This window comes from Arvicola amphibius, chromosome 11, assembly GCF_903992535.2.
Source record: "Arvicola amphibius chromosome 11, mArvAmp1.2, whole genome shotgun sequence".
NCBI lineage: Eukaryota > Metazoa > Chordata > Mammalia > Rodentia > Cricetidae > Arvicola > Arvicola amphibius.
In genome coordinates, this window is record NC_052057.2 from 41,572,800 (window position 1) to 41,597,419 (window position 24,620).

At 44.3% G+C, this 24,620-nt stretch overlaps 1 protein-coding gene across 6 annotated transcripts in view; it reads right to left on the reverse strand.

Moving 5' to 3' along the window:
- Pex5l (peroxisomal biogenesis factor 5 like) overlaps positions 1–24,620 on the reverse strand; it is a 138,554-nt gene that overhangs the window by 112,465 nt on the left and 1,469 nt on the right. For all 6 annotated transcript variants that reach the window (XM_038347640.1, XM_038347641.1, XM_038347639.1 and 3 more), the window contains exon 2: positions 24,479–24,550. In XM_038347640.1, coding sequence (XP_038203568.1) covers positions 24,479–24,550 — 72 coding nt within the window. The remainder of the gene's footprint in view (positions 1–24,478; positions 24,551–24,620) is intronic.

Consider the following 24,620-nt stretch of genomic DNA (forward strand, 5'->3'; position numbering starts at 1 on the left):
ACTCAATTTCACCAGTGGGTCATCTCAACCAACACAGAGAAACGTCTAAGTGAAGAACCTCAGAGATCAGATGGTCCCAACAGATAACGCGATACCAAACAGCACAGAATAGACATTTTTCTCAGCAGTCAGTGCAACCTTCTTTTAAAGAAACCTTCAGGCCAGGTGGTGGCGGCACACGCCTTTAATTCCAGCACTGGGGTGGGGGCAGAGGCAGGCAGATCTCTGAGAGTTCGTGGTCAGCCTGGTCTACAAGAGCTATTTCCAGGACAAGCACCAAAGCTACAGAAAAACCTTGTCTCAAAAAACCAAAAAAACAAAAAATAAAGAAAAGAAAAATAGAAATAACTTCTCATAGTCTATCTGATCACAATAAAATAAAGCTAAATAACAACAGCAGCAGCAGCAAAAAAAAAAAAAACCCACAAGCTTCAGAAAATAACAAAACACGTGGAGGTCTAACAACGCAATGACTTTGGGTCCAGTCCTGAACCTTGGCAGTTTCCTTCTAGATCTTAATAGTTCATCCTTTGTAAAATGGGGATGGAGATGGCTCTCATACCTAGATGTTGTGAGAAGTAAATGAAAATCACGGGAAAATCTAGCACAGCGTCTGACCCAGAACTTAGGGAATGCCAGCCCCTTCCCATTCAGTTCTACTCACAGTTACTTCACAAGCCAACCGTGCTCTCCAAACGACAGTCACACCTCCTTGCCACTAAGCTTGTAAATCCTGGAGGAGCTCAATGTAAGCCCGCTTACAAGTACACTGAGCAGCTCATCCAAGTAAAGAACAGAAACATTGATACACTGAAGTGTGTCCCAGGCAGGGCTGTGTGTGTGGTGAGTGTGTGTGTGCGTGTTGTGTGTGTGTTATGTGTGTGTGTGTATGTGTGTGTGTGTGTGAGTGTGTGTGTGTGTGTGGTGTAGCCAGAGGTCTACATTAAGGTCTTTCTAGTCTTTTAACTCCCTTCATTTTAATATTGAGACAGTCTTTCTTTGAACCTGGAGCTCACCATTTGGGTAAGAAGGGGTTGCTAGCAAGGCCCAGGCATCCTCCAGTCTTCACTTTCTCGTTGCCAAGGTTACTGGTGCATGCTCCTGTACCCATTTTAAGTGGGTGCTAAGGACCACACTCGGATCTTTACGCTTGCCTGGCAGGCATTTTACCGACTGAGCTATCTCCCTAGATTGCAGAATCAGGACTCTTAATTCATCCCCATGTCCTCTTCACAGTACAAGAATGCCTTTTCATATGCTTGGGTTCTTATTTTTGTTTTGAATCCTGCTGTATTGCAAAGCTCCCCACCATATCTGAAGTCAGAAAACCTATAGAATGGTTGCACCGAGACCACCTCCACTTGCCGTCTGCTGTGGACAGGACAGTTGGAAACCAGTTTGCTATGCTTCTCTTGTGGTCCAGCTTTACTTTTCACATCACATCTCCAGCACATGGGAAGAGCAGTAGAATAAGGATTCCCAGCTCACTTGTTTTTGGCATCCTTTTAAAGCCCAAAGCTGCAGCATTGGAACCCGGAGGCTGGGACAAGCTTCCCGACTCAGGTGTCTGAGCTAGCACCCCAATGAGGGAAGACATTAGGCACAGGTATTACCAACATGGTTTGAAATTCCTGGTGGAAGTCTTTCCCGTGTCATCTCACATCACATGCGGGTATGAACAACTGCATTCATCTAAACCTCTTTTCAGCTGAGGCAATGGTACCCTCTCTTGAGGCTGTGATAAGGGTTAGGGAAATTGTATGGATGGCTGTCCTAGCATGGTGTCAGGCTCCCTATAGGACCACAGTTTCCAGAGGAGTCTGCATCTGGACAGCTCCAGCTGTGCCAGTAGAGGGCATGGCACATGGGGAGTTGACCAATGTCAGACACATCTCCCCTTAGCCTGCTGCATGCCGCAGGCATTTATTCAGCCTCATGCCCTGCATCCTATCATCACTACACCATGACAGCTGGTACCTCAACCAGGCAGCTCTGACAGGAAAATCTCTGACACATGGCACCACTTTCTTTCACCCTTTAGTCTCTGTCACACCACCCAAGGTCAGACAGTATATATTCTGCCTCCTCTTGAGTTTCAGGATAAAATACATGCACATACTTTTCATTGTTGGTAAAAATCCAAACCAAACCAAACCAAAACCAACCCTTAAGAAAACTGAAAGCTTTTGGCTCTCAAGGCAAAGGTAGTATACAGGCGAGAAATGTATTCCCCGTTGCCCCCGTTTTCTCATTCGACATCTTCACCTGCCTCACTTTGCCGTTTGGGTCTCTCTGCCATCTCCAGCCTCATCCAAGGCTCTGATCTTGAGATCTGTGATGAGTGGGACAGCACATGTTTAAGATTAAAAAAGGGGAGAGACAGGATTAAAAATCCAGGCTGTGCTGGCTGTGTGACCCCGAGTAGGGAACGAACCTGCATGAACTACAACTTCCTCCATGGTAGACAAGCTGCACCCACCTATTTGCCAAACAGAGGAAATGAAAGGAAGGGCCCAGAATTAGACAAGAGAACAGGTCATGGACTTAAGGAATCTGAACTCAGTTGACTACAGCTAGCCCCACTTTGGTCCCAACTGAAATCCTTTGTTTCTTAAAGGTCAAGAGTGAAGACTGAGGAAAACCTTAAGAGGTGGAGAAGCTGTGCCGTGGGAAGTTCTGACAGAAGGGGGCAGGATGGAAACCAGAGCCAAAGAAGTGGGTGACGTAACAACTATTGAGCATGGGTGCCGAGCCCAAGGAGAATAACAGGCTTCTGAGACTTCTTACAGAGCAGAAGCTCAGGGTTAGGCAAGCTAGAGTTGATCTAAACTCCAGACAGATACATCAGAACTCTCAGGCTTCCAGAATAAGCCGGCAGGTATATCTGAAGGGGAATCTGATGTTGCCCCACATACTTGCATGCCAGGAAAGCTCTCTGTCTGTGCTGGAGGAACTCCTGGCCCAGGCTCTCTTGGACATCAGGAGCCACCTTGCACAGAACCAAGACAGGTGCAATAAACATAGTGTTTGCACTGGCAAAAGCAAATTAGTTAACGAACAGTATTTTTATGCTTCATTAATCCCGTAGGTGGATGCCAATGATCGTGGGTCTGTAGTGAGCCACTTGACTGCATGGGGCTTCTCTGGATATTAGAAACAGAAATCCCTCCACTCACATACCCACTTAGGTGATATTTAATCTGATGGAAGATCTCACACATTATGGTGGTGGTGATGGCGGTGGTGATAGTGGTATTGATGATGGCGGTGGTGATGGTAGTGTTGGTGGTGCTGGTGATGGTGGTGATGATGGTGGTGGTGAAGGTGATGGGGATGATGGGGATGATGATGGTGGTGATGGTGGTGATGGTGGTGGTGGTGATGGTGGTGAGGATGACGATGGCAGTGGTGATGATGGTGATGGTGGTGATGCCGATGGTAGTGATGATTATAGTTCCACATAATTGAACAGTAATTGTATTTAGTTTATATAATTACCATTAATTGCATATGCATTATGAGCATATACTATATTATATGAAGTCCTCACATTAGCTATAGAAGTAGCTGTAAGTCACCCTTTAGTTCCTTTCAGCTAAGACACGAGTTCAGGAAGGTTAAGGAACTTGTTCCTAATCACAAGTACAGACTTAGTAAATATGCAGGGCCAGGATAACCGACTTGTCGCCTCCAGTGGGTGGACTTTGCAGAACAAAGGGAACACATCATTACAAACTCAAGGTAAGCAGCATTCTTACTTTAAAACAATAATCATATTCTAAACGTTATAATCAAATCTTCTTTACAAGTGTGTGTGTCGAGGTGGGAATGTGGTGAGAACCAAGACCAGATCTAACCTTGGGTACTGCTAGTAATCGACTTCTCTGTCTGTCTTATTAACTTCATGCACTAACACGCAGGAAAACCAAAGCATGTTGAGCTCTGGAATTAAAATCCCTTGATTTTGCCTTCAGACCTAGTGTTCTAGTGGTCTTTACATCTGAGACAGAAGGCTCTGTAAAAATCTGTGCTTCTTTTGATACAAATTTTACAAAATTTGAAAACTCCCTAAATTTATAAAGTGGTCAGCTATCACAAAAGAGCAACAAAAGCTGGCAGCGGAGCTTAGGGGCAGCGTCGTCCTTCCTGTAGGATTGCAGCCTCTGTGTCACCCACCCCCGCCCCCTGGACTGGGGTGAGGGCTTGTCTTCCCTCTCTATCTGTTCAACTATAGTTTGGAAGGTGAAAAATTCTGAGGCAGGATATGAGATTTGGCCATGAGTGCCGACGGTTGTCATCTGACCAGACAAGATGAATGAGCAGACAAATCAGAATGTAGGGCGGGAGAAACACCATAGCATGTGGGGGAGCAGAGGGCAAGCCAGGGCTTGGCAGTATTTCCTCCCTACAGGATCTGCCTGTCCTCTGTAGAACCGTAAACCACACGGCTGTTCCTAGAGCCAGTGGGTGCTCTGTATATCTTCTCACATCACCCCAGTCTGCAATCCTCGTTGGCCACTGAAAACGGCAAAGTTCCAGATAAACAAAGAGAGTGCCGACCTCACATTTCCTCTCCATGAAACACCACACTTGCTTATTAATCTGAAGCCTCCGGAGCTATTAATGTGCGCTGCTAAAATGCAGTTCTAACATGATTACGTAAGTTTCTTGAGGCAGTTTTGCTGATGGTGTGTTTAAACTCCAGCAATCAGAACATCTCTGTGCAGGGGAAGAAACTTTAATAATATTAATTAAAGCCACATCAGCAGCAAGCAATATCCTGTGCCTGGCTTCTCTGGAGTCCCTCTGTTTAGAAGAATCCCACATCTCTTTCTGTCCCCAAGCTTGGAACAGTATTTTTTCTTGTCAGCCTGTAAACACTTTCCTCATTGAGTTTTAGATTTTTAAGAAAAGAACTTTTAATGTTGTAATATTATTCTATTAGTATACACTAATTGTACATTATAGGTTTCCTTGCAGCCTTCCCATACATGTATGCAGCATATTTTGGTCCCAGCCATGTCACTACCCTCTCTGTCCCCCTCCCATTCCCTCTGAGCACCTCTTCCCTTCTACCTTCTATTCTCATGTTTTGTGGTTGTTGTTTGTGACCCAGTGAGTTTCATTAGGGTTACTAAAGGAGTGTGGATGAGGGGTTATTTATAGGTGCTCGAGTCCCTTCCCAGCCAGTGGCTACATCACTGCAAAGTGTCCTCCCCTCCACCGACACAGTGCTGTCATATTTTATGTTTAACAACTGGTTTGGGGGATATTTGATAAATGGAAAAGTACAGAAAAATGGTTTATAAACCATCCCCTACCCTAGCACCCAGGCAGAAAGTGTTAATATTTTACAAGGTTTCTTAGGGTCCTCTGCTGTCGTTTCAGTGGGATTCTAGAGTCGCTTGTGTGACTTTCCTGTAGATCTCCATTGCACTCACTCTCGCACCACGCGAGAGTGTTTTCACACAAGCACACACTAAAGTTGGGTGAAGCCGCCCTTGCACTCCGTTCCCGAGTCTCCCCTCCCATGGTCTCCTTTGTTTTCCTAGACAGCTTCGCTCTAACGTCCATGTCACGATTTTAAGTCTATAAAATCTAGGAACCACACAGGCAACCTTTTTGTTTTCGTGCATGTTTTAAAAACAGTTGGATCTTTCCAAATTTCTGTCACGCCTTTGTTTTCTACGTCGTGTGTTGTGAGCATAATTTTCCTGTTGCTGTCAGCACAGGCTTCTGCAACATGTAACATTCCATAGAAACTATAGACAAGACATTATTTTCCTTAAACAACAACTTGAATAAAAATCAATATAAAAGCCATCAAGCATTCACTTTTTAAGACTGGGGAGTTGTGGCTGGAAGCAGGGCTTCTGGCATGCGAGGCAAGGAATCTGCCACCATGTTATGCTCCAGCCCCGAGTGTTCCCTTCATATAGCACAGTGGAGTGGACTTGTACCCCGAGTCACCTGAGCTAATGCTGGGTTGACACACTGAGTTGGGAGCAGTCAACTTTCTTACTAAGCATAAGCAAAGAAGTTGCTTCAGAGTGAGACAGAAACTCTTAAAGACAAGAGGGACCAGAAGCCCTCTCCATCTTTGTTCACCTTGTGATCATGGAGAGGTAGAACAAGCATTTATTCAACTTTTCTAGGGGCTGGAGAGTCCTAAGTGCTGGGAACAGAACAAATAAGCAGTTTCAGCGGAGGTGTGTTGGTGATATGGGATCAGCCTACACAACTGGGCTCACTTTCAGCCGGCTTTAAACTGCCCTCATCTTGGTGGAGACCCTTACAACTCATCTATCATTGGCCAGTCTCTTCCCCATTACCATCCCCCAGGCTTTGCAGAGTCTGTTGTAAATGGTACTGTCGTGCTGTCTGTGGCTGAGATGGTGTGGCACCAGACTACCCATTGCCACCGAACTGTCTTGGTTAGTGACATGGCACCGCAGCCCTGACTTCCTGGTGACCGGGCTGACTCTCAGCAGTTTCCTTTGCCCCATGGGTGATGGGTCCCAGCACGTGTCAGTCAAACATGCTAGATAATTAGTGCACCTGTATAAAAAACAAATTTTCGTTTTCCCTTTCAGATGCTTTAAAGAAGCCAAGTCACCTATTGAAGGGCCGCACTGTGGGGCAGATGCAGAAGGAGCTGAGCTGGTGAGGTCCTTTCAATTCAGCTGAAATTACCAAACAGACAAAAGAAAGAGCCTGACAAGGTGGCTGTGCCTGCTGTGTAAGTTCCAAGTCGACAGAGGCAGGGGACCTGCTGTATAGGGAACACACTTAAAGGATTCTGGCTAAGAGGAAGGTGGGGAGGGGGAAGGTCTGAGGGAAGCTAGCTAGTGCTCTGACTCCAAACAACCCAAGAAAAGGCTTGCAGAGAGTCGATGCCAGGAGGACCAAACTATGAGTCCTGATGGCATTTTTTTTTTAACTTAAGAAGATACACAGTGAGTGTGCTCACTTGTTTCAGTTAAATGCCAAAGCAGAAGAACACACTTTGGATGTTCCCCGGAAACATTTCTTCATTCCCCATCTTGGGCTCTGTATGATCACATTTTTAAGGAAATCCTGAAAAATATGTGCGTGATGCTTATTTTCCTTTACTACTGACTTGGAAGGCAGTGGCATATTTCAGACATTTGTATTAGTGTGTATAAATTATACAAAACAATGGGTTTCATTAGAGAAGCTAGCGTTTGCAGTTTTGAGATTGACAGTCAGGGATAAGATTCCTGAGTTTTGCTCAGTTTCGACAATACTGTTTTTCCTTAGTAATGTGCTATGTAGATTCTGTTCCATTATCCCCCCCATTTGACTAGATTCTGGGCAATGGAATAGAAACAAAAGGACACCATGGACCTCAAGGGGGACAGGCTGCCCACCTTCCCTGCCTCTCTTCCTGACTTCCTGAAATTCATGGTGATGGATATGGGATCTACAGATACCACAGGAAATGGCTACCAGGGCTTCTTCAGAAGTACACACAGCGAGAGAGCTGGGAAGGACTTGTACCCCTGATTTCTGTCGAGGAGCTTCCTGACCAGCCTACAGGGTGTAGCCCTAAATTCAAATGAGACAAAGATAAAAATGGAGCCCACTAAAACCCCTTTGTTAGGCATTAATTACACATATGAACATATACGCGTTAAGAGCAGGAATGGGGTTTACACCATGTGGTTCACGGCAGGTGCTCACAATGATGGATGAAACAAAGCCAGAGTAAACAAAGAGCTTCAATCCTATGCAGACCTAATTTCATTGACGATTCCACTGCCAAAGCCCTCCCATCTATTCAAATACAGATGTAGCCAGAGAGGTTTATATTGCTCAAAAAAAATCCGTGATCAATTTAACATCAAAGATCTCATTTTGTTTTGTCTTCAGAAGCAAGGCAGCTGTATGGTTCCTAAGGCTTCCTAGCTTCCTGGGTGTTGGGTGGGACCAGAAAGAATCTTCAGCAAAGGAGGGGAGGCTGTGTTCTGAGGGAGAGTGTTCCCTACAAATCAGGACAAAAATGATGGGATTATGTGAAGAAAGCCCCCCACAAAGAGTGAACATAGAAACAGCATCTCTGACAGATGGAGTAGGAGACCTGGATGCCACTGTGTAGTCAGCACAGGAGGAGGAGAGTTGACAGGAGCCAGGACCACCTAACAGAAGCAAGAAAGGGAGGAAATGCCTGGAAGAGCTAAGAGGCTAATGGCAAGGTGTTCAGAACACCCCCTGAGAGGTGAAGTCTTGTGCTCAGACAAACGTCTTCATCTAGAATACGTTACTCTGGGGAAATCATGCATGGTATTAACTCTTCCTTCCTTCCCTATTGTTGAGTTTGTAAATCTCAGAGTGGATGGGAAGACAGATGTCATCAGGTGTCTGGAGACCCTGTGAAGTCTCAGAATAGCGGGTACTTTCAGGGTTTAAGCTGTGCATGGGCAAGTCCAGGAGTCAACTGCTGGTGGAGACAGAACCTGGCTGCGAATAACAGAGCCACAGGCCTCTTAGGATGAGAAGTCAGCTTGGGAAAACAAACTATTTTTTCAGCTATAATTTATCTTAAGTCCAATTATGAGTAAAATATAGACATATTTTGTACAAACTAGGAAAGAGGACAATGCGTTCTTCACTTTTATTTGTATCTTGTATTTCAAGGGAACCTGTTCTAGCCCATAACTCAGAACTCAGCTTCTTCCAAGGAGCCCTGAGGCTTGGAGAGGACTGGAAGGTAGCTAGAGATGATGCAGGACTTTGCTTTAGCCAAGTCAGAACTCTTCCCTTGCTTCCATTGACTTTGGCTTTTAACTTCAGGAAAGCTTTTAACAAATTCCCACGAGTGCCCGGGAATGTGAAGCAACTACTAGAAGTATCCAAATGAAGCAGGAGGTACGGTTGATGCTGTTTCTTTGGTGGGTTACGGAGCAGTAGCTGGCAGAGGAGGAACCTGGGCTTTGTAGTCAGGCGTGCTCTGTATTCCCTCGGGTAAGGGGAGGACAGCACCTCATGTAGCCCAAGCTAGCCTCAGACTTGGTATGTAGCCAAAGATGACCGTGAACTCCTCATCCTCTTGCCTCTATCCCAGAGTTGAGACTATAGGCGTTCATCACCACATCCCATGCTGGCTGGTACGTTTTAACTATCAACTCAACACAGCCCAGAATACCCTGGGAAGATGGAGTTAATGAGGAGTTATCTAGATCACGGTGATCTGTATGACTGTGGACTTATCTCCACTGTTGGGTGGTATAGGAACACGCACCCTGCTGTGGGTGGCATCATTCCCTAGGCTGTGCTATGAGCCATGCAAGAGTAAAGCAAGTTAGCAAGCAAGCACTCAGGCAGTCTGGGTGCACTCATCTGGGTCTGCTCTCATGGGTGGGTGTGGTGTGACTAGCTCTTTCGGCTCCTGTCTTACCATTCCAGTAATGACAGACTGTAACTTGGAATGGTGAACCAAATGAACTTTTCTGCCCTGATGCTTCTTTTCAGTGGGAACAGAAATGAAAGCAGAACACACCGCTTATATGGTGCAGGGTAGAATCCTGAGCTCCAGGCATGCTAGGCCAGCACTACCAACTGAGCTGTACCCCAGTCCTCAGCTCTTGTATGACTCCTCTGCAGCTGCTCAAACCTTCTGAGAATGTTTCCCCTTTTGAATAGCAATATAATAATTTATTTGAATAATGTAATAATGTAATTGAAGAATAATAATAACCAATAGCATCTCACTTGTGGTCTGATACACATAGGAGCTCAACCAGTATAATGCCCACAGCTTTCATCTCCTTCCCATTCCCATCAGGAAGTGACCCCTTGGACATGGGATGTAGGTGAGGGTTAAAGTTTGATTTACTTAACTTCATAATCTTACCTATGGTGCTTAGAACATGATCTCTCCAGAACATACTCACCTAAAAGCCCCAAACCTCCCAAAGCTCTTTCCTTGACCCTTGACCTAGCATCTAGCTGCCCCATGAATTTATAAACCTTTCTCAGAGAGAGAGAGAGACAGAGAGAGAGAGAGAGAGAGAGAGAGAGAGAGAGAGAGAGAAGAAAAAGAAAAAGAGAGGGCGGAGGAGGAGGAAAAGGAGGCGGAGGAGAGGAGAACAGAAGAGAAGAGAAAAAAGAAAAATTAGTGAATTTCTTTTGGTTGGTTAGAAAACTATTTCAGAGGCAAACTTTTAAAAAGATTTTATTTCTAATTATGTGCATTTTTGTGTGTGTATGTGTGTGTGTGTGTGCATGTGAGTGCCAGTGCCCACAGAATCCAGAGGAGGGTGCTGGAACCCATGAAGCTGGAGTTCCAAGTGGCTGTGAGCTGTCATGTGGGTACTGGGAACTGAATTCTGGTCCTCTGCATGAGCAGCAAACACTCTTAACAGCTGCGACATCTCTCCAGTCCCTGGGCAGAAGCAGATTTCTAAATAAGGAAGGGTTATATGAACAACCTGTAGTTACTAACCACTAGGAATGTAGCCTGATTTAATTGCCTCACTGACAGAACTCTGGTTCTCCTGCTTAGTGATTCTCAAAGTCATAACTCTACAAGAGAGCTCCTTTTCTTTGATAGGCTGTTGAAGCTAATTGGATTTATGTTTTGAGAGATGGCATGTGACTTTCCTGCTGACTCATGGATACACATATGTACATTATAAATGTATACATGCAAACATACACACATATGTTAAATGCAGCTCCATTAATAAATTTAAACAGGAAGGTATTTATAAAGACTTGGAGGGAGGATACAGGCTGTATGTTGTTTTTTCTTGCATATTAAATGTCTCAGTTGCCAAATAACTACTAGAAGCCTGAGCATAAATTTGGCTTTTCCATTAACTGTGTCAAAACAAACGAGAGGAAAGGGAACCACTGTACACTGGGTCTTCAGGAATAACCTTTATGATGCAAACCTCTTGAGAAAATTAAAAGTCACATGCATGCCAGTCCTCAAGAATTCTGTTCTATTCTATCACTTACAGGCTCATAAAATAATTCTCACCTCTGATGCTACTAATGTAAAATTTATCAGTGTGTGAATGTGTGTGTGCATGTGTGTGTGTGCACATGTGTGTAATTTTCTACTGATTTACTTTTTAAAGCCATCTGTAGCATAAGAAAGTGACCCCCAAACCTGGATCATTTGTGGCAGAGTATTCTGTCTGGTTTATTCAAATGATTCTTTTCCCTTTTCATTAATAAATTCTCCCAGAAGGCTTATGAAATAGAAGTAAGAAAAGTATTGTCTTTTTGTTGGATATGGAGGTCTTTGTTGGTATGGCTTAGGGATTAAATGTCAAGGAAGGAGCCATTGGTAGGTGGATTGCTTGAGTCCTCACTGGTATTCTAAGCCATTCTAGTGGATTCTAGTAAATTTTACCCTTCTGCGTTAATCTACGACTATCACATTTTTGGGTCATAAGAAAGGGTTTTAAGTTTGAAATGCTGATAAAGCTACATATATTTAAAAATATATTCTCATTATTTATTTGATTTTACCTTTCAATTCAGCAGCCATGGTATCTAATTCTCTAATTCCTTCAGTTGTACCCACTTCATCTAAGCTACTTAGACCCCGATATCAGGGTCCGGAAGTCTCTACAAATCTACACATTGACCTCCTCATTGAGTATGGGATATCAGGGTCCGGAAGTCTCTACAAATCTACACATTAACCTCCTCATTGAGTATGGGATATCAGGGTACGGAAGTCTCTACAAATCTACACATTGGCCTCCTCATTGAGTATGGTACCAGAAAAAACTACATGCTGTGGGCTCTGTGGCTCTAGTAAGACTTAATACATTTGCTTTCTTAACAAAATACAAAAATTCATATAAATGCAATCTATGCAAATTTTGTTTCACTCAACATTAGGAAACAGTATGTTTGTAACTGCCACACATAATTCAGTTTAAACCTGAAGTCTTAGGGAGCGATGGGATATGTGTGGCATCATTTCCAACAGGATCGTGGAATGATCACCCTGTGCAGATCTACACACATCCTACAGAATTCGTGGGCAATCAGTACGTGTCTTCCCACAGGACAAGAGCAATTCTACTGCAATTCTTTTGCTTTCTTCCTTTAATTCAATAAGCTGCATCCTAAAAGAAGGGAGAGGGTTATTTGTATGATCACTGCACAAGTTAAGGAAAAGCATGGTTGAAAGGCCGAAGATCCTTGATTTTTATCTAAGGTGGCCAGCAACACTAAGTAGATAAACAATGGAGATAAACAATGGAATGTTTACTGAGTGCAGCAACACAAAAAATTCACAAGTATGCAAGAATAAGAGTGCAAAGTGTCCTGTGGCCAAGGACAGTGCTTTATCTTGTGCATGTGTGTGCATGTGTGTATACATGTATACATATGTGTGTTTCTCACTCGGCTAGAACTCACCCAGCAGGAAGGAAGAAAGCTCTGCTGACTGGCCAGGGAGCCCCAGGGGTGCTTCTGTCCCTCCCTTAGCAGTGTAAGAAAAAGTTTAGGGTATTGGTATTTGTGTATTAGTTCTGGGTATTGAACTCAGGCTGAAAGGCTTAAGAGGGTGATCTCTCCAATCTGACACCATTTCTCCTATCTGAAACTACTGAGAACTGACAAGCATAACATGACCAGTGAGAAGGGAGTTCAAGGACCACTGCCAGCCTTCCTGAGCCAACAGATGAGAAGGCTGGAGGAGGCTGGAAAGGGAAGGCACACTTTGGGAAGATCGCAAGAGGAAGTACAAGCAGCTGGTAAGGGCAGACTCTGTCTAGAGTATCAGTCCTCAGAACTCTTATGGATGGGCACACAGGGGTTCTGGAGATTTGCTAAGGGCTTGGGAAAAGCTTGCTTGATTGACTAAACAGCTCAGCAGGGACCTCAGCCTGAGAAGATTGGCCCCTGGAGGACAGTGAGTGGAGCAGCATTCTCAGAGCACAGCCAGTGCAAAGAGGGTGGCTTGTCAAATGTTGACGTGACAGGCAATGCCAGCTGTGGAGATTTTGAAATGTGGTGGGCACAGAGGTAATTCTAGGGCAGGGCAGGGATTTAATTTACTGAGTGGCACCATGTATGCAAGGACTTGCGACACATGGAAACCATATGATGCCTGGCTTTACTGCTGACCTTCATGGCAGTGGCGGGCCCAGGCCACTCAGCACCCTTTGCTCTCCCTGCACTGAAGTAGGGATCACTCCCCCAAGGACTGGGCAGGAGCTCTTTTAAGCATGCTAGCTTTTGAGTGTGCATGCTTATGACTATGAATACATCCCCCTCCCCCAGAAGCAAGAACACCTAGTTCGGTTTGCCTGTCTCACTTTATTTAAACTTTTTCGTAACACAGGTATCCTTTCTTTATAAACAGGAAGCCTTTCTTAGATCATACCACCATAAATTATTTCTTAATACAGTCAGGTTTGTAACTGGTCTCCTTGTCAAGTCAGGTAAGCATGATGGGAGGATGCTTCCTAACTCTGGATCTCTTGATGTAAGGCTATCATGTGTTGCTGCCCAGGCTGTGCTCATAGCCCCAGGGGATGGGGGGAAGTGAAGTCCCCCGCCCTCACCTCTGTGTGCACTGTAAGGTGCAGAAGGTAGAGTAGTTGGGGAGAAACATTCTCGGCACAGGAAATGGTACAGAGTACATGCTATATAAATGCATGCAGTGTTAGCCTTCTCTTCCAAGTGGTCTGCTATCAAGAAAGGTTAAGAAAAAGATTGGGTGAGCTCTGCTGTGGGTGTGACAGTGCCTCAGAGTTTCAGGGTTCATCAGTGCATGGTTCCACTTCAAAAGATGAGGAGAATGTGGCAAGCTAGGCCATTTCAATAAAGGATTTGAGCTACTTAGCTGGTCTCAACTCTCTTTTGTAGCGCTACAATGAAGGTTTTTCTTGCTTGCCATAATAATAAGTTTTCTTTCCTGACATCAAAATTGGAATATTTTGCAGCAGTTCTCAAGAGTCAGGGATGTGGAACATTTCCATCGAGGACTCCCTAAAATGGTTCCAGCGCCCATCCTCGATGCCCAGAGTGCTGATTTTAAGCAGACTTCCGGTGACGCAGCTGTTGGGGCTGTGAACTACCCTTTGTGGAAGCAAAGGATCAAAAATACTGTTGGGAACAGTTCTCCGTGCTCACGTCCTCTCCTGGGAACACCCGGAGCTCAAGGAAACTCAAGTCTCATGCTAAGGAGAGGAACCATCACACACTAAGGGTTCTGGGTACTCTGCTCAACCGCGTTCTGAGTGCCCCTATGCTGTCAAGGTCATGACTGACAATGGGCAGGGGACAAATGGCTCTGTTGGCTAGGTTGTCTCTGTGTCAAAGCACCTAGTAAACACTCAAAGGAAAGAACAGGGGTCTCTAGATGGCTCTACACAACAGATGAGGTATGCTGCATTAGTTCCATCAAAATAGGGCATGCAGGCAGAAGGACAACAGCAGGCAAGCACTGCCCCTTCAACCTGTCCAGACATGGACCTCAGGGCAGGGCAGGGTCTGGATGGCAGCCATATGCTGAAAAGTTAGTATTTTTTTTAAGTTTAAAATCCCATTTGTGTGTGTGTATGTGTGCATGCACACAAGTGTGCATGTGCATGTATGGGTGCCTGCATGCCATAACACATGGGTGCTGCATGATTAATAAAAGCTCAGGGTCAGAAATTGGGGTTCAACCTGAAGATCTGAAAAGCAAAACAGCCAGCCACTGGCTCTTAGCTTGACCTTAGTCCAAAAATAGTGATCCTGCCTCCAGGAATCTCAGCACGAGACTGTGTCTGAGAGCCATCTTGCTCCATATTATATTCCTCTCTAGGGCTGGGATCAAAGCTGTGCACCACTGGGATTGAAGGCATGCACCACCCTATGGCAACTAGGGGGGCTACTAGGATAAAAGGTGCGTGTCCTTGTGTGTTACCACTGCCTGGTCTGTAAGGCTGACCAGGGGGACTGTTTTACTCTCAGATCTTCAGGCAGTCTTTATTTATTAAAATACATTTGAAATGCCACTACATATGAGTGCCAGTCAGAGGACAACATTCGGAAGTTAGGTCACTCCTTTTATCATGTGAGTCAAGGAATCCAAGGGAGGTGGTCAGGGTTGGGGCCACTGTACTGGCCAGCCATTGGTATTCTTCTTGGGGACTATGGAAACATTGGTTCTCTAAGCTAAGCCATGTTGGGATCCACGGGGGAAAGTTACTGTTGTTCAGAAATGTCCAAACGCTGCGGGCTGTTAACTCAAACTCCTTGAAACAGAATAGGAGCTATTTCTAAGCTGTTAACTCTGTACCTTAAAAGTTTGAAAATGTCTCAGTGCAGGCCTGGGTTTCTTTCATCCCATGTTAACTGCATATCTAACTAACGGAGTCTATTGGGGTGCACCGTGACTCACTGGTTCACTTTCGAGAACATCTCCAAAACTTAAGGGCAGGCGCTGGGAAGGGGTAAAGCACACCTTTGACTGAAAAAAAAATAAAGGCTTCTGTGATTAGTATTCTACAACAAAAAGTCATTAATGATTCTCTAATTATACAAATGAGATAATTTTGCTGTAGAAAATGAATGAGTGTTTTCTTCTATCAAGATCACACAGCGCAAAGCTACGATGACACCCTCTCCCACCATCCCCTTAACAAGCCATTCATTCATGCGCTTCAGGAATGAGATCACTTGGTCAAAAAGTACTTCGATGTGGAGCACATAGCAATTGTATTGAATGGCCATTTGTGTGTTGAATGTGAACGTCCTAATCACAAGATAGCTGAGAAGCGCAAGCCTGGCTAGCGGTAGACCACGTGCCAAACGAATGACTGAAAACGGAGATGACAGGACCGCGGAGTTGTTGTGAGGAAAGGGAAGGAAGAAATGGAGCATTCTGAAAAGCGTGTTTGCAAGGACTGCGTTTCTGTCAAAGCTGGTATAGCAGTGTTGGAGGAAGAGATGCATTCTAGCGGCCACAGCCGGAGGCTAGTGCTAAACAGAAGAGAGGGGATGTGACTGTTAGGTTGTGTGGGTGAGAAACCAAAGCAGACAGAACATGGTCAGGGCGGGAGCAAGCACAAGGCATCCTGGTGAGCCCACCTAACTGCTTCCTCCCTTGCCCTGGAACTCACCTATTTCAAAAGCACTAAAATCAACACAAGTGCACTCTCTGGCCTTTCTTCATGCAAAGCTTCTCTCTACCTGCCTGACTTCCCTGACAAGGGCAGTTCAGGTAAACAGACACAGGCATCCTGGCACTAGGACTGGGAGAAAATGGTTTCCATAGAACCTAATGTTTATCTAAACCCCAGGTTAGATAATGTCCTCACATTCTTTCTAACCAAGATGCCCAATGTTCTCACATAGATCAGGTGAACCTACCAAGACCAGGACCTGTTCCTGGCACTTAGCGGGCATTTGGGAACCTGTTCCCCATGCTGGATTACCTTGCCCAGCCTTGATGCAAGGGGAGGAGCTTGGTCCTGCCTCAACTTGATGTGCCATGCTTTGTTTATGCCCATGGGAGGCCTGCCCTCTCTGATTGGAGATGGAGGAGGAGGGATGGAGAAGGGGGCGGATGAGAGGGGGGGCTGGGAGGAGAGGAGTGATGGAGAACTGTGGTTGGTATGTAATAAATAAAAAATGTTAATTAAATAAAATAAAATAAAAATAAAATAAAAAGGCATTGCCATGGTCATGGTGTCTCTTCACGGCAATAGAAACCCTAACTATGATAGGTATCAATGACCAATGATTGATAATTCCTGCTTTTATGTTAGATTGTTGGTGGTGGTATATATTTGTGTGGTTGTGTGTGTGTCTTCCTTTCTTTTGGTTTTGTCGGGGTGAGAGTATTATTTCCTTTGTTTTCATGGGTGCAGAAAACTTTGGGCTGGAGTTTTCCTTTTGCATCTTCTGTAGGAATGGATTTGCAGGCTGATATTGTTCATATTATCATGGAATGTCTTAGGTTCTCCATCTATGATGATTGCAAGTTTTGCTGGGCTGGCCCCTGTGGTCTCTTAGAGTCTACAGCAATCTGTCCAGGCCGTTCTAGCTTTTAGAAGGAGTGGATGGGGGCAGGGTAGGAGGGGAAGGAGGGGAACCTGTAGCATATATGTAAAATAAATGAAAGAAAAAAAGAAAATTAGAAGCAAAAGCCCCAGACTTTCCATGCGGTAGCTCAGTGGGGTTCTCTACACGGTGTTCTCCACGTGGCCCAGGCTGCCTTTACCTGCTACTTTCATAGATCACATAACTTGGCGCTCATTGTTCAGCTCACGCCATCTCAATTCTGCATTTCCTTATATCCACTTCCCCCATTACATTAAAAAGAGGAAAAGAAAACCATGGGGGTATTTGAAAATAATTTAACATTTATACATTTTTTTAAAATGAAGGTTCAAGTTTCTTTCTTTCTTTCTTTCTTTCTTTCTTTCTTTCTTTCTTTCTTTCTTTCCTCCCTCCCTCCCTCCCTCCCTTCCTCCCTCCCTCCCTCCCTCCCTCCTTCCTTCCTTTCTTTCTTTTTAAACTGAAAGTAACAGGTTTGTAGTTGTATAATTATATGTGGCTCTGAATTGGGGGCAGAAACTCAGTATCTCCTCTTGCTGACTGGAGCTGCCTTGGTGGGTCGCATCATTGTCTGAGACACTGGGGAAGATGAACTGGTAGAGGAGAGGCGTTCTGAGCCGGGCTGGGACCGTGTTGCTCACTGAAGTAGCAGACTGGCAGAGATGAATGGAAGACAGTCCTGACTGGGTTGTTCCTGTTCTGTCCCGGGCGACATCTTCGGTTAGAGTAAATGCCGCCTACACGGCTCATTGAGTGGGAATTCCTGTTGCCAGGTTCCCTCCTAGGAAACCCGAGCTTCCAGAAGGACTTGAGATGCCCTGGAAACTGACTTTAATATCCTCCTTTAGCCAGATCAGTAGCTAATGTCCCCTGCTGTCAGGGGACATGTGAAAAAGGGAATGGAGGAGACAAGCAGAGCAAGACCCTGTCCTATGCTCACCTATTACCTGCTCTTGATCTGAGTCCCTGAGCACAGTGAGCCACAAGCTGGGTCCCCCGGGGCTACGCATAGAACCAGTTTGTTTTGTTTGAATCCTACCATTTAAAAATCTTAGAGCTGACCATAACCATTTTAACAGTGGCAGCTTAATTATATTTTTTGACCAGTTACTATGTGGTGCTCGTAACCTTATTTCCAGCATGTGGAACTGGTATGTGCCACCCTTCTCCAGAATGGCCAACTTGTGCCGAGTGGCCCCTACCCTCTGCTCTCCACATTCCGCATTCCCTGTGCCAGAGACTGTGTCCCCAATTTCTATACAAGAAGCATCCATATCTATGACCCCAGTAAAAATACTATTGCTTAGAATCATTATAGTTAAGTCTCCCCTCCCAGTCCAAGGAGTCTTCTACCTAATAGGCCTGTGACTGTTGCCATCAATTCCTACCACTGCTTGGCTCAGCGCCTGCCATTTGTGAATGAAACCCTCATCACCCTCCATGCACGTGGCCAAGTCCCTGTACTGAGGGACTTGTGTAATTCTCTCAACAACTCTACAAAATCATCTGGCTCATGACAGGCCCTGGACTAGAGCACCTATCCACAGAAGGTGTGAAGAACACTCAGGATCACACCCAAGGTCTTCTGATAGCCACCCACCTACAGCCCTCCCTCTAGGAAGCACAGTTTTGTGAAAAGCATCAGACTGAACATCAGGGGCCCCAGATTCTAGGCCTGGCTTTGACCAGAGGACACATGGCTTTTCAAGGAGTTGTCTTCCTGTGAGCCTTGGAACAGACGCCAATGCAGATGGCGAGATAGCATGGCACAGATGACAATCTGAAGATGCAGAGAGCCTAGCTGCTCATTCCGAACTCCTCTTCTTAGGAGAACAAAGCCAAAGCAAAACCAGGGCGAGGGAGTCTGGCCAGGCACTCAAGACTGCCTTGGAGTCACCCTAGGAAGACTGACCTGCTAGGTTTTCTGTGACCCACTAACCTCACAGTGCAGGAATCCGTGAAAAGACTCTGAGATGAAGATTTTGTATTTTCCCCCTCAGTTTGCCCTAGAGTCAGGGACTGCTAAACAGAATCAGTAGAAGGAGTTGGAATGCAGGCTATTAAGCCAGAGTTTAATGATGTGAGTTTGTCAGGGAAACACAGAGGAAGACATTATGATGACTCTTTCCCCTGCGCTATCAAATCCTTGGGGTTAACTTTGGAGTCCCTGATACATGTGAGACTATTTGGGAACAATATACAGGGTCACCCTATCTTCATTTCAGAAGTTTTACGTTTAACCTCATGGGAAGTAGTGCTTCTCCTTTACAATATTTGTTGATGATAAATACCTTTTCTGAAATGATGGATTGATTGGTCTACAGAAATGAGTCTTTGTTTATGCTGATTCACAGACATGGCAAATAATCTGCCTACTTTTCTTGTAGCCACTTCTCATTGATCAGTCTTTTGTAAGGAAATTGCTAAAGAGCTTATGCCTATTGTAAGCTTAATCAGGGTATCACAGCTGCATGGGGTGCTGAATTCTCTAAGTGTCATGGAGTCCCTTGCTTCTGGGCTCTCCAGGCTGATCAGGTGAAGGAGGAGAAGTCCTCTGTTCTTGATGGCCATGTGCAGAATTCTGAGAAGGCACCAGAGAAACAATTCCATGTGATATCAAGAGACTGGCTCTGGTACTTTGGAATCTTCAGAAGCAAATGGGGTATGAATTATATATAAATTAAGTGACCATACTGAGATGGTCAAGAAAGTACTGGCCCGATGGCGCTGAGTGGTACACCCTTCATCATCGCTGTACTGTTTATGAGTTCAAGGCTTGAGTCAGCAGGTGGCAGGACAGGTTATCTCTTAGTGACAGGAGGAAGCTGGGTCATGCGCTTTCATTTTTATTTGACACTGGCCTTGATCTCCCTTCCGCAACTCATTTCCATGGAGCCAGTAGAACAGGACTGATTGCAACCCTACTAAAAGGCTTGTGGCTGTGGGACATAGGAGGGACAATTCTACTTTGTTTCCTCCTCTTCTTTAGGAAAATAGTTCTGATGTGCATTGCTTCCTGCTCAGGATCCTCTCACAAGTTTTAAAGAGATGCAGAAAGGTTTCAGGTTAGGTAAAATGTGTGCTGTCTTGTTTCTTGTGTGCTTGGAGCCCTCCCTTGAGTATTGCGGGGGGCAGGGGAGAAGGCACATGGCTTCAACAGCCACCCTAGTCTGCCCCTCCGATCCCCCATCTTTTATTTGCTTATTTCTTTGGAAGAATCCTATTTTTTCCTGGAATGCCTAGAGGCCAAGAGGGATGTAGAGAGTTACCAAGTGTTTGTGGGAAATGTATCATCCCAGTGAGTGTGCAGTAACAGACCATGGTCAACTATGACAGTTTGCAGGTAGTGATTTTATGTAAGTAGACCAGGAAGACATAATCAGTTTATACCAATTTATAGGGCAATCAGTAATGGTGCAGAGGGCACAGAGCTTGGACCACATCAGGGGTCCATGGCTTTCAGTGCTCTTGGTACCAAACTAGGGACTCTGGTAAAGTCATGACTGACTGTAGGTCTCAAGGTTCTGCCTTGCTAAATTTTGTGGGGGTGGGGTGGGCATGAGTACATGACTGACTAGGTCCTCCACATAACACACACAATCTATGCCTTTCGGAGTCTTTAACAGATTTTGCCCCCAATAAACCGTTAGATAGGACGAACGGGGTACTAGTTTACAAACAAGAAATGTGAATTCTGGGCCTCAGGACCAAAAGGACCACCACAGGGCTAACTCAACCCAACTTCAGGCTTGGCCCTTTGAGGCAGCACTGTTGGGCGTGTCTATGGTGACTTGCTTTTCAGGTGCCACTGTATCCAGTGTCTATGGATTCTAGTTTTTAGGTTTCCAGGTAATAACCACTTGAAGAACGTCAGATTTATTAGCTGCCCCATATCTTTTTCCTCTTTCAGAATTGCAATAGCTATTTTCTTGGATTCTGTGTCTTAGAGTGTGGGCTGAAAGCAGAGCAGTGGTGGAGGAGTTAGGAATGTAACACTCAGGCCTGACCTCACATCACGAAGTTAGCAGTGAGTGGGGTGAGCGCAGGAAGCTCGCCAGGCACATCTGAGGCTGCTGAGGACTGCTGCCCTTGACCTAATGTGTGTGCTCCCTCGCAACTGGCTGGTCCTTGGCATCTCCTTGGTCCTAGTGCACCAAGAAACACACGGGGCCAACTCCCCTCTGGTCCCAGAATCAACCAGACCCAAACATTATGTACGTGCTCAAACCTGTAGCTCTGTATCCATCATAAACCCTCAAGCTTCTGGACTTACTGTGTGTGTCTTAGTTACTTCCTTCAAGTCTGCTTGGAATCTGAAAATATCTTAGACACCAGCTCTGCAGCCCAACATACAGGAAACCTTGAGTTAAGCCGAATCCAATTGAAATAGTAATTTAAAATAGAGCAAATCCATTATTTAGTCAAGGTGGTTAAGACTGTAAAATTCAATGGCTTTCCCAGCCACTTCATCCAGCCTCTCTCCAGAAACACCAGCAATATCAGGAAATGGTTTGTGTTTACTTGAGACTAACTTACAATCAAGACCCTTGTCTTCTCCAATAAAGAAAGAATATTTTGTTGATAAAACTGGTATGCATGCACATACACATATACGATTTCTCTCTTAGAAGTTATTTTATATAGCATCCATTAAGTAAAGTTCTGCTATGTTTATGGCAAATGTTTGAAGTTTAAGGCCATTAAGATTTTATTGCAATACATTCATTTTCATTACTTTTCTGTTTAAAGTATAAAACCTTCGGGAATATCAAGTGCAAATATGGACTGTGATTCCCATGCAATACATTCATATTTAAATTAAATATGTGAACGTGTGTATACATATATATGAACATATTTTGCCTATTAGCTTAGGGTACTAGATGAATCGTCGGTGACTTTTAAAATACGAATTATGAATCACATTTGCTAAGAAATTTTCACAAAGGGAGAAGTATATTCTTGCCCATCAAAAACAAAAGTCTTACACATTTCCAAAATTTACTCTGTTTTTCCACATCCAAATGACACAGCAACATCTTCTGCCCTTTGAAGAGCAGCAGCCTGTGGTGGCAATCCCACATCCTGCACACTGCTTCTGCTGTTAATGTGCTTACATAAGCAAGGCTGGTCTCTCCGAGGAAGCACTAGCCTTGCCAATCACCTGACTGATGAACTGGCATGTAGCTTGCACAGCACTTGAGGAGGGACAGCAGTTAAGTGACAGATTTCATGAGATCATCGACTTCTGCCCATCACAGAACTTCAATTATGTTATTTATTTTTCTTAGATTTTTCTTTCAACAGCAGTCACTAGAAAAGCTACTTGGAGTTACATGAAGATTGACAAACAAATGCTTTTTGTTTCCATAAGGATTACTGGCAAAAATAGAATATAGGGACACAAAGTTTAAATATTATTACAAATATCTGTGTAATTCCATTGTGTATATGGAATGAACAATTGCGTTTCTGGAGCAAAAATGTATTTGATACATGCATGTACCCACAAACATGCTTGCTTGTCTCTTAATCTTAGAAATAACTTTCCTGGAGTTTTATAAAGAATAATTACAGTGTTTTCCTTGCTATTTTAGTTGGGGGTGTGAACACTGCCATTGCTTCAACCTAGGATTCACTCAAAACTCAAAACCCAAATCCTCCAGAATGAGGGCAGACTCTTCACTGCCAGCAGTCAGTGCCTAAGCTGACGTGTTCAAATCTGTCATGTTTTGAAACAAGTTTTAGCAGGAATGAATCAGCAGTACTGGGTCACTCCAACTTGGTGACTGCACTGGAAGTATGTGGTCCCAACAGCATAAATTTGTTGAAAGTCAGCATGGGAAAATGAAGTCTCTCCTCCATGAACTCTTCATCAAAAATAGACAAATAATTTTGGAGTTTTCTGAATGACAACAATATGTTAAAACACGAAGCTTAAAAGGAAGAAGCTAAAAGCTTTGAGGAGGAAGAAGATAAAAATGAAGTATAAAAGTAAGGATTTATTTCTAGATGATTAAACAAGAAATAAAAACTAACCTCATTTTGATAGAGGTGTGTGTGTGTGTGTGTGTGTGTGTGTGTGTGTGTGAGTGAGTGTGTGTGTTTCTTATGGTACACTCACACATCCTTTACTAATCTATCTGTCAGGTAGGTCCAATCCTTAACCAGAATCACAGTCCACGGGAGGTCTAGAGTGCATGTCTCAAGTAATTAATCTACCATAATTAAAATACCAGAGGCGCAAACTGGGGCTTCATGTACCTTATTAGTTAAACTGACAATCTGGCAGTGAATAATAGAGTGCCGGCCAGACCCTCACGCCCCTACATTGCTGTCTTCGGGGGCAGCAGTCACAACAGGGCGAGAAGCACAGAGGTGACGAGACAAGTCCTGCTGTGCCCACACACCATGAACTCTCCTGAAATACTCCGTCCAGCCAAGATCTTCCACGCGATCCCTTCAGTTACCCCAACCATTCTAACAAGCAGGACTTAAGTTAATGAGTTTTCACTGTCACCTTTTGGTAGCCATTCCCCATGTGACACACACACACACACACACACACACACACACACACACACACACTGGCTCCCTTAGTGTCATCACCACGACGTAGAACCAACTACATGATGAGAAAGTTGTCCAAATTCAACAGCCATTCTGTCAGTCAATGGCTACTTTCTAATATTCTCATTAGCTCAGACTTTTTAATTACCACTGTTGACTCTGCCCTCAGAGACAACGCCACATGTATGTTAAGTATACTGGCAGTTATCTTGTCTCCTTGATAATTAACAAAGATGTTAAGAGCTAATGCCAAGCCAGTGTTCTGGCTGGACACTGTCCACTCCCTGCTGTGTCATTGTTTATGCTCTGTTAAGCCATTTTCATTGCACCTTATGGGCTAATATAACATCCAAGCTAAAGGATTCTCAAATTCTGGGCAGCATTACTGACCAAAGAGCAATCTCTTTTCATTTCAAATCACCTCGACACTGCAGACAAACAGAAACCAAACTGAGGAAGATCTAAGTTTAAATATCTCAAATTTTACATCTTTTATTAACCCTCGCGATCATACTTTGTCTGACAAGATGCACCAATGGTAGGTGTTTCTCATTTTCAAGAAAATATGCTTCCTAGACCTTACTTAGGTCTTTTTTTTTCTCAATCAAATTATGCTACTTTGACTCGCTGTATTGAGTCTGCAGAGTTCTCTCCTTTTGGCCTTGCTTCATGTCTTATCGTTCACCTTCACATCACACAGAAATCAGTGGAGCAGAGATGACGGACACTCTGATGCTACTCAAATCTATATTAATAACAGCTCTAGTCAGACAAGCTAAAAACAGCTGATGGGAAGGGCTCTGAACCCAAAGGCTACCAGGTCAAAGTCTAATGGCAACGGGAAACATATGGAGTGTTCACTTACCTGCTTCTGATCAACAATTATTTCGAGGTCTTCATCACTGCTTAGCTTTCCATAGCCTTGTTCTTTACTTTTCTTGTGAAAGAACAATTTTAAATATAATTTAGTTTCTTTTCATTAAAAATCTTAATTCCTACTTAATAAT